The sequence below is a fragment of the Cynara cardunculus genome (assembly GCF_001531365.2).
Source record: "Cynara cardunculus var. scolymus isolate 2C chromosome LG 1, CcrdV1, whole genome shotgun sequence".
NCBI classification, from domain to species: Eukaryota; Viridiplantae; Streptophyta; class Magnoliopsida; order Asterales; family Asteraceae; genus Cynara; species Cynara cardunculus.
The window spans coordinates 2,135,216-2,145,228 of NC_037528.1; the positions used below are offsets into that span (position 1 = coordinate 2,135,216).

General features: G+C 37.0%; 1 protein-coding gene and 1 long non-coding RNA gene across 3 annotated transcripts; both read right to left on the reverse strand.

The window, feature by feature from the left end:
* Positions 1-75: 75 nt before the first annotated feature.
* Positions 76-1,603, reverse strand: LOC112519346 (uncharacterized protein At1g28695-like). Its single transcript, XM_025127410.1, has 3 exons — positions 1,339-1,603; positions 821-1,179; positions 76-573 (listed from the first exon to the last, which is right to left on the reverse strand). The coding sequence occupies exons 1-3, from the start codon at positions 1,601-1,603 to the stop codon at positions 76-78; spliced, it is 1,122 nt and encodes a 373-aa protein (XP_024983178.1).
* Positions 1,604-2,681: 1,078 nt separating this feature from the next.
* On the reverse strand, positions 2,682-10,013 carry LOC112507805. 2 transcript variants are annotated; one of them, XR_003068573.1, is made up of 3 exons: positions 9,632-10,013; positions 8,567-8,658; positions 2,682-2,993 (listed from the first exon to the last, which is right to left on the reverse strand). It is a non-coding gene; the product is annotated as an uncharacterized LOC112507805 (long non-coding RNA). The 2 variants fall into 2 exon arrangements; XR_003068569.1 differs by lacking the exon at positions 2,682-2,993 and having other exon boundaries at positions 8,297-8,658.

A 10,013-nucleotide genomic window follows, 5' to 3' on the forward strand; every position in this document is an offset into this window, starting at 1 on the left:
TGCATTGCGCGAGTACGCTTCTAGTATAATTTAAAAGTATTACAAAAATCAAACATGAACTCCAAAACGGTGTGCTCATCGTCGGTGCCAAGAATTCTTACAAGCAATATGCTCCGACCATTTAAAATTGGACACGTCGCCGGAGGACGCCTTGAACCTCTTCCAATCATGAAGAACGGCGATGAGATCGGAGACTTTGGCTCTAATACTCCGGCAACAATTGGCATGAATAGTGGATACCACATTCACATCTCTACTATTTTGGCAAAATCCACTGAAAAATATTGTGTCTAAAAACCTAACCTGAAGGCCTAACCTTTTAAATGCCCCCTTTCGCATAAGATCGAATAGCACATCTTGTTCTTTCTTTCCCGGTGAACGGTCTTTCTCGTCGTACCATTCGTCGTACAATGCAATCGTTTTTTCGTTCGATCTGATCATGTAGAAACCCGTGTTGATCGGGTTATTGTCCGACCACTGATCGCCGTTAAAGTTATCGACACTGATTTGAAGATCCAAGCTTTCGTTTGTTAATCTTGGAAATGGATTCCGTAGCCACAATACATCCATATCCTGTCACATAAAATGATAAATAAGACATTTTTTAGAATTTTGCATGTAAAATAACTAATATAACACCTTATTTCAAAAACATTCTAAAAAACTTGTTAATATGTTCAAAAAACGTTCTGTAAACTTATTGTAACAATTTTAGATAGTACGTACAATTAAGTACTCTTATGAAGCATTTTATTAGGAAATTTGAACGTTTTTGACGTTCTATAAACCCGATTTTGTTGTTGTATATTGTTGTTCTAACCGTGAATATGAAGTTGTAGCCATGCTTAAGAACATCGCCGAGAAAGAGTGTTCTTCGCCACATCATTTTTATGAAATCGTCTGACATGAAAAGCTTCTCGCCATCGTAGGTGACACCCTCCGTCTCGAGCTTGTAGCAGTGGAGGTTTAGAAAGTTGCATCTGTCATACGCGGTTTGATCGACTGCGACGATTAAAAGGTGTTTCGTAAGCGGGTGAGTATCTAACCCGAGCCAAAATGCATCTAGGAATATGTCGAGCATGGGTTTATCGCCTTCGGTGTAGGCCTTATTCGCAACGGCTAAGATCACAGTATTGTTCTCAGTTGCAGCTTTTGCCAATGCCTCTTCTAACTCATCTCCGTGAAACTCTTCATCATCGATGATCTGCAAAACAAACACACGCTATTAGGACGGAAATACAGTACGAATCAAATAACAAGCATAGATCAACACGAAGCTCACCATAGATAATGGTGATGGTGATGGTGATGGTGATGGGGATGAGGATGGTGATGGCGGTGATGATAGTGACGGTGATGGTGAAGGTGATGAAGATGGTGATGGCGAAGGTGAAAGTGAAGGTGACGGTGATGGTGATGGTGGTGGTGAGAGTGGTTTTGGACGATAAAACTTATGGGTGATGTTGGTTATGGATAAAGATCCATCCTTGTTTGATCCAAGATAGATAATAACAAGAGAGACAAGAGAGAAAATCCAGAGGCCAAGAAGAATTCGAGCCTTGGGGTGTTGATCCACTGATGCATCTTGTTCTAATGCTCTCATGACGACGGAATTAATGGTGTTTTCCGGCGAGTTATTGGTGGTGGATGTGGGTGGAGGGATGGAGTATGGTGATGATCATCTTGATGAAAAGAAGGGCCTGGAAAGCTTGAAGAAATGGAAGAAAATTGATTGATAAAGAAAAGAGGGAATGTGATACAAGCCATTCAACACACAACTAACATAACTAACTCACTCATACCTCAATGGACAAGCGACTTGTCTGTCTAATTAAGGGGACATCTTTTCTATTTTACATCCAAACCCTTCGTCTTAAGATCAAGTACACAAACAGTCCTTGTACTTTTCATGAATTATAAATATTGTTGAAGAAAGTGATTTCATAGTGTGATTGATCAGTTTCTATATTTGAATCGATAAAGTCTCCTCCTTTTGTACGTGGAACCATGTTATATCTATGAGTATTTACTGATGCTTTCTTTACTCATTGATTGTATATTTGTTTGTTGGTTCTTGTTGCTCAATTCAGTTATTCTGTGTTGGTTGTTAAATACCACATTAACCGTTGCAACTATTTAAAGATTGCAACAATTAATTATGACTATCTAACTCGACATATTTCTTTTCCAAAATGCCCTCCCTATAAAGCATGTTTAACAAGGGCTACCTAAAGTCATGCAATGCGTTTCTCGGTAGCATCAATAGCGTCAATGCATTCTTATTAATAACTCAGATGTTTTAAAAATTTATAAAATGATCCATCTTGATCTTTTCTTACGATCGTTTCGCAACTTGTATATTCTATTACCCATTTAACATCAAATTCAATCTAACAAACCACCATAGTGTAACTATAACTCAAGTGCTTAGAAGTAGTTTGATTTGTATAAAATACCTTCATAAGCAACATCATCACCTTTTTTATATCCAACCCGTTATACGAGCTCATTAATCACAGGACGAACACTTGTTTTGGGGTAGCTTGAAGTCACCGTATTTGAATCTCCGTGACCACAAAGAGAATTTTTATTCCTCTTTGAATTTGAACCTGAGACCTCTAGACACTTTTGACCTTTAGAGCCCAAACTCAAATCAATTTTATCATATTTGTTTGTCAAGTCGACATCTTTGAAAATAATGCTACAACATGAGCTTTGAAAACCAAACGATGCATGATACAAATGGGCTTGAATGGAAAAAAGAAAATGAATTTAAGAGCACTTTAACACTAGACCCTGCTTCTGGCATTGAACCATTGCTATGCATTTGGATGAGAACTCGGATCACTTTTTATGCATCAGAAGTAATCGATCAAGCTAGCTGCTGGAGTCCAGAGCACATAGTGCCAACACTCTCTTCTAAGCAAATGGACAGGTGTCATTGCAATAACTTTATCGGTCATGTACAAGAAGTTGAGCTGAAAACACTACACCTGACAGAAGACATAAATCAAAAGGTAGTTTATATATGTATGTGTTATGTATATTATATATAACAATAACCAGTCCTTTAACCAGGCCTTAGCATTAACCTTAACCGGTTCTAGGCCAAAAAACCATAACTGATCCATGACCGCTTGGGTCCTAAATGTGAGTGTCTTGTTCTACTTGGAGAATGCTGAGGAAAGGTGAGGCTTACTTGGAAAGCTCAAGCAACCAGGTGTTATTCAGGACAGGGGAATGCATCTATGGCTATAATGGGTAAGGGTTAATCCATTATCCAATTCATTTAAAATAGCGGGTAATGAAACGGGTAATTATTCATATCCATACCCAACCTATTAAGATAGCTGTTAACGAAACGGGTAATTATTCATATCCATACCCAACCTACCAAGATAGCTGGTAACGAAACGGGTAATGGATAAATGGTAAAAAAATAATATTGTTAAACATCAACATATAAGTTCATAAATATAATCTTTATTTTATATCTAATTTGTTCCAACAAACATTGTAATATTGTTTTAAATATGTTATAATGTGATATTTTACACAACAATTTAAAATTTAAAGACAACATTATGTTTGTTATATTTATTTTAGCGACCCATATTGCTTCTCATTTAATTATCCTTTTTAGTTGATGAATATGAAAAGAAAATTAAATAACAATTAATATACGTTATACAATATATAAAATAACATTCTAAAAAATATATTAATATTTAACTTTATATAATTATATGTATATGTATGTGTGTATAAACGGGTAACAGGTAAATGGATAAGAAAAACACTTTATCCATAACCTACCCATTAAAATGTCAGGTAACGGTAAGTAGATAAGTGGATGAACTTTTCTTTATCCATACTCTTATCCAACGGGTTGAAACATAACGGGTAACGGGTTTACCCTTACCCATTACGAGCTGACCTTAATTTGGTCAAACAAAAACCACCAGCAGTTAATTTTGCACCACTAAATATCTTTCATTTAAGTTGTAATATCATTATAGAACAAGGAAGGAAATGATTTGCACCAGATACATTCGGAATCAACAATTGACTTTGACTTGGCACTAAATGTATCCATCTCCAAATAGGAACTTTTCATCATCCACTAACCTCCCATTTCCATGCTTATGCTTGTAACTTAAAAACATGAGTGACTAGCAATCCCTTCATCATCAATCAACATGACTGCTGCTTCGCCAATTTCACATTCCTCTTCCTGCTACTTTACCTTACTTCTTCTTGTGGCCTTGTTTCATTTGTGCCTATCTGATAACAACTTCAATGATGTATTATGCATGGATGATGAGAAAGACGCACTTTTGCAGTTCAAACATGGCCTCATAGATGGTGCAGACCGACTTGCTTCCTGGGTGGGTGTGGAGAAGGACTGCTGTAAGTGGGCTGGGATTGTTTGTGATAACTTTACTGGTCATGTTCATCAGATTCATCTTTCTGGTCATGATGACTACAGCACAGCCAAAGAATACGAAGAAGCCTCAAAGCAGAGACTAAGAGGGGATCTAAGTCCATCCCTGCTGAATCTGAAGCAAATCAAGCATCTAGACTTGAGCTGCAACTCCTTTGGAGGAATCCAAGTTCCTACCTTTATGGGTTCTCTTGTAAACTTGAGATATCTTAACCTCTCACGTTCTGGATTTGGAGGAATTATCCCTCCTCAATTGGGGAATCTAACAGAGTTGCGCATCCTCGCTCTTGGAAGTTTTCACAGCGATACTGACAAATCTGAATTGACTAGCATGAGGAATATGCAGTGGTTGTCAAGTGTGCATTTGTTGCATCATTTGGATATGAGTGGCGTAGACCTTAGCAAAGCAGACAATTGGCTTCAGGTGATTAACACCCTTCCTTCTTTGGTTGAACTACATTTGTCTAGTAGTCAACTCTTGGATATACACCCCCATGTTGCTAGTCTTAATCTCACATCCCTTTCCTTGCTTGATCTTTCCCATAACCATTTTAACAACAGTTTCATGCCTAGGTGGATTTACAGTATAACCGGTCTTGTTTCACTAGATTTAAGTTGGTGTGGTTTACAGGGTCCTATTCCTAGTAGTTGTATTCATAGCTTCAGTAACTTGACTTCTCTTGAGTTGCCACGTTCCTGGGAACGATTTCATGAGTTCATTGGTATTAGAAGGGTTGTCTAGCATAGCTAGTAATCTCATTTCGATAGATATTAGTTCTGGTGGAGTTTCGAGTTCAGCTCTCAATTCCCTTCAAAACTTGACCTCCTCTCTTCTTAGCCTTGACCTATCAGAAAATCGACTCACCAAGCCAATACCTAAATCATTAGGTAACCTCTGCAGTCTGAGACACATTGATCTGGGAGAAAACTATTTTCCAAATATTAGATTCACAAGCCTTCTTGAAAGTCTTTTTGGATGCAAATCACCGAGCTTGGAGTCATTGTCTCTAGAGTTCTCGGGACTTTCTTGCCATCTACCAGATCAACTCGAACAACTTATGTATCTAGTGCACCTTCAACTTGGAAACAACCAAATTGCTGGTATGATTCCAGATTCAATAGGACGATTATCTTTTCTGAAGTCATTAGATCTTGATGAGAATCTTATTTCTGGTCCAATTCCATACTCAATTGGAGGATTGTCATCTTTAGAGTTGTTAGATCTATCAAATAATCAACTGAATGGCAGCCTTCCTGGTAACCTTGGTCAGCTTTTGAAGTTGAATACTTTAGATCTTTCTTCCAATTTGTTGACAGGTTTCGTGACAGAAGCTCATTTTGCCAATCTAACCAGATTGAAATACCTACGCGGAATAGGCAACAACTTAACCCTAAGACCACACAAAGCAAACTGGATTCCCTCTTTCCAGCTGCAGTACTTGTATTTAAATTCTTGGAATTTAGGGCCTCAGTTTCCACCGTGGCTGCAACTGCAGAAAGATTTAATACTTTTGGATATTAGCAACACCAGGATTTCATCAACCATCCCTAAACCATTTTGGAGATCATTCCCCAATCTACAATATATAGACATGTCACAAAATCAAATTCAAGGAAGGTTGTTCAGTATCCCTGCAACGCTCTCTGTAATCAACTTGAGTTCTAACAAGTTTAGCGGGCAATTACCTCAGCTCTCAAATACTTCATCTGCAATGATCCTGGATCTGTCAAATAATTCCTTTGTGGGATCATTACATCATTTGTTGTGTCCTTATGGTGAGAAAAGTCTACAAAGTGTTAATTTAGCACATAATCATCTATCAGGTGTCATTCCCGACTGCTGGATGAAGTGGCCGAATTTGATATTCTTAAACTTGAAGAACAACCACTTGTCAGGGGGGATTCCAAGAACTTTGGGATCTTTATCTTCCCTTGCATCATTGAACATGTGCAACAACAAGCTCTCTGGAAAATTACATGTTTCCATAAAGAACTTGACGAACTTACAAATCCTTCAACTTGCTAGAAATGAACTCGTCGGGAGAATTCCAGCATGGTTTGGAAGGGACCTTTCAAGTTTGAGAATTCTCAACCTCCGATCAAACAGTTTTGACGGAAATATAACTCATGAGCTCTGTTATCTTACCGACATCCAGATCTTGGACCTTGCTCATAATAATCTATCAGGAGATATTCCAAGATGCTTCAACAACTTCAGTGTCCTGTCTAAGAAAAAAACTTCCACGGATGGTCAATTCTTGTTCTTACAATTTGAGAATATAGACATCATGGGTATTGTTTCATTGGTGACAAAGGGACAAGAGTATACATATAGCACTATACTTGGACTGGTGATGGTTATGGACCTTTCATGTAACAATTTTTCTGGGAGCATCCCAAGTGAGCTAATGGCCCTTCAAGCATTGCAATCATTGAATTTATCAAGAAATCAGTTGATGGGAAGGATCCCAGAGAATATTGGAGATCTGGAATTACTTGAATCCTTTGATGTATCTCTGAACCAGCTTTCTGGGGACCTTCCATTGAGCTTGACAGGCTTGAGTTTCTTGAGTAGCTTCAATGTGTCCTTCAACAATTTGACTGGAAGTATCCCATCAAGCACACAACTTCAAGGCTTGAATGAGTCTAGCTTCTTTGGCAACAAACTCTGTGGAGACCCATTGACTCAGCGTTGCGGAGAAGTAGTACTACCTCATAGAGGCCAAAAAGAAGGGGATGAATCACATGGAGTGGACTGGGGCTTGATTATTAGCATCATGTTAGGATTTGTTGTTGGTTTTTGGGTCGTCGTGGCTCCATTGATGGTTAGCACAGTACAGAAGGTTGCACATTTTCATTTCTTGAGCAAATTGGGGCATATGTTTTGTGACGTTATCCATTAGTAATGTGGTAACATGTTTCATAAGTGATGATGGATGATGTAACATTCATAATGAAGTTATAGATTTGGACCTTCCTAACTACAAAGCTTCTGGTTTATTGATGATATCTTAGGCTTGTGATCGTTGAACTTGTTTGAAAACTTCTTAAATAGAAGTGTCATGTGGAAGATTGGTAACACAAAAATAAACTAGGACAGGTGCAATTTAAGATAATAAGCATTTTAAACTCGACTTGCAGACCGATAGAAATCTGTGATGTTTTGTGCTAAGATAACGAGCCAGCTAAATTTTCAAACATCAGTTATATCATTTTCTTGCCTTTTGTTATTTGGTGTTCAATACAGTTACGTACTCTTTTGTTCAATACAGTTACGTACTCTTTGCCAAGGCTCCTTCTCATGATTATCAATTTATGGAAAAAAATGAGTGTCATTTAAATGTTATTTTTATCAAATCCTACACTCAATAATTTACAACAGGATTTATTGGGATATCAACATTTGTAATATGGCTAGTACAAAAATCATAAAAATGATACAATGGAGATGAACTAGATTAGAAAATAGACTAGCAGCACAATTGAAGATTAAAAATATATATCTTGGACGCCTTATGATTGTTTCTTGGAATAAAGATCAGTGGAAACAACAAAGGGGGACTGTAAAACATTGATGGATATCACAAATTGTGGGAAAAAGGATGGAATTTTTGGTTCATACCAGGAGATAACAGCAACAAGCAAGAAAGCTGATAAGGTAGCATTGCAGTTTCCTACTTTCTAAGGCCTTTTCTTCCTATTAGTTTTTCTTTAAGAATCTGTTATTTTTCCGTTAATGGATGTGACCGTTAGTTACGACTTCCACGAATTGCGGAGAACCGTTCAAAGATTTCTCAGTGCTTTCTAGATAAGATTTTTCCATTCAATAAATACGTAAAAGTACTCTGAATATCAAACAATACCTGCATAATATTCATGCCCACAACCATTACTGCATAATGTCAAACCAAAACAATCTACCAGGTTAAACGTAATGGATGCATCATCCTCAGAGACTCAATTGGAAAACAGAAAAGTTTTCTAAGTAAAATTTCACCCAGTTCTAGAGAATTGGACAACGATATAAATCCAAGAAAACCGCATGGAACACAGTCAGGGATAACAATATTATCTCAAATGGTAAAGTAGAGAAGCAGAAATTTCCAAAATTAGAACAGATACCTTGAGTTGAGCCCATCTTCTTCTCGAATTTCACCTGCATTTCACGAACTGCCCCTGCTTCTTCTTCAATGTATGATTCATATCCCCAAATCCTAAAGCAACCAAACAAGGGAAAGAAAACCCTAAAGTCAACCATGGGCTCAATCACAGAGCACCTGTATGCCTTTAATCATTAACCAAGAGAAATTCGCATTCTCGCATTCGGAGAAACAGAAATTCGAGCTTAGAGTTATTGTTTTATGTTGGGAACTGAGTATGCGGTTGTATAATTCTTGGAATTGGACAGATTTCTAGATCGTGTATCGGAAATCACTGTATCCAAATACTGTATTTCATCCATTTAATGCCTTAGGTTAATATGAAATCAGTACCTGGATAAAGTAGAAATTTCATACACAAAATAAGACACTGATTTCGTGTGTGTGTGTATATATATATATATATATATATTCATCAGATTACTTTTTTATGTATTTATATGAGAGATCGACAGTTAAGTGGTTATATCTGTTAATGGATAAGATTGAGGAGCAGTTACAACAGAATAAAAGTTCAAAGATCAAAGTCTGACTCCATTTATAACTAAGTCTGACTCTATAAGTCTGAATAGAAAGTTCAGATTTCTGACTCCATAGGTTCAAAGTTAGGACTTAGTCAAATTACTATACTTTTGGATCGACATTTGACAATAGACCATGGCAGCCATCTTTGATATGGATGATATTAATTTGGTAATCGACAAAAGACCTTGACTTGGCAAGTAAATCTCTGATGTTGATTTGTGCATAGAATATTTAATATTCAACTATTTGTATGTTTTAACGCCTATTTCTTAATTTTTCGTTTGATTACATTGATTAAAGCATAAAGATGTTCTAAAATTGAGCTAGAACAGAGTGATAGTTTTCCTAACACTTCTCATCCGCAATAAATATGAAAACCAAATGTAACCATATAAATTCATGAAAACCAATATTATCCCAAAGTTTTCTAACGATATAAATTCATGAAAACCAAATGGAAGACAGATAGGGATAACGATATTAACCAAATTAGAACGCATACCTTGAGTAAGTGAAGCCCCATCTGCTTCTTTAATTTCGCTTGTATTTAACGAAACGCCCTTGCTTCTTCTTCAATCTATTCACATCATCCAAATCTAAATCAACCAAACATCGAAAGCAAGAAAACCCTAAAGTCAACAATGGACTCAATCACATGTATGCCTTAAATCATTAACCAAGAGAAATTCGCATTCAGAGATACATGACTTCGACTTTAGAGTTGTTATTTTTATCGTATTTGGCTTCGTTTTCGACATCTTTAGATCGGCATCCATCTCTCTTTCATCTGGCATTTCTCCGGCATAAACTTGGCGAACTTAATCTTGCTCCGCCGTGTAAACCATAAAAATTGGCGGTTAATAGTGAAGAAGAAGAACGGGGTT

What these genes read in the sequence shown, in the direction of transcription:
- LOC112519346 (XM_025127410.1), bottom strand. Translation starts at nt 1,603, where the DNA reads ATGAGAGCATTAGAACAAGATGCATCAGTGGATCAACACCCCAAGGCT. An exon ending in ATCACCGTCACTATCATCAC is followed by an intron (nt 1,180 to 1,338) that starts CGCCATCACCAT and finishes AAGAGTTTCACG; the next exon opens with GAGATGAGTTAGAAGAGGCA. An exon ending in GCTACAACTTCATATTCACG is followed by an intron (nt 574 to 820) that starts GTTAGAACAACA and finishes TTTATGTGACAG; the next exon opens with GATATGGATGTATTGTGGCT.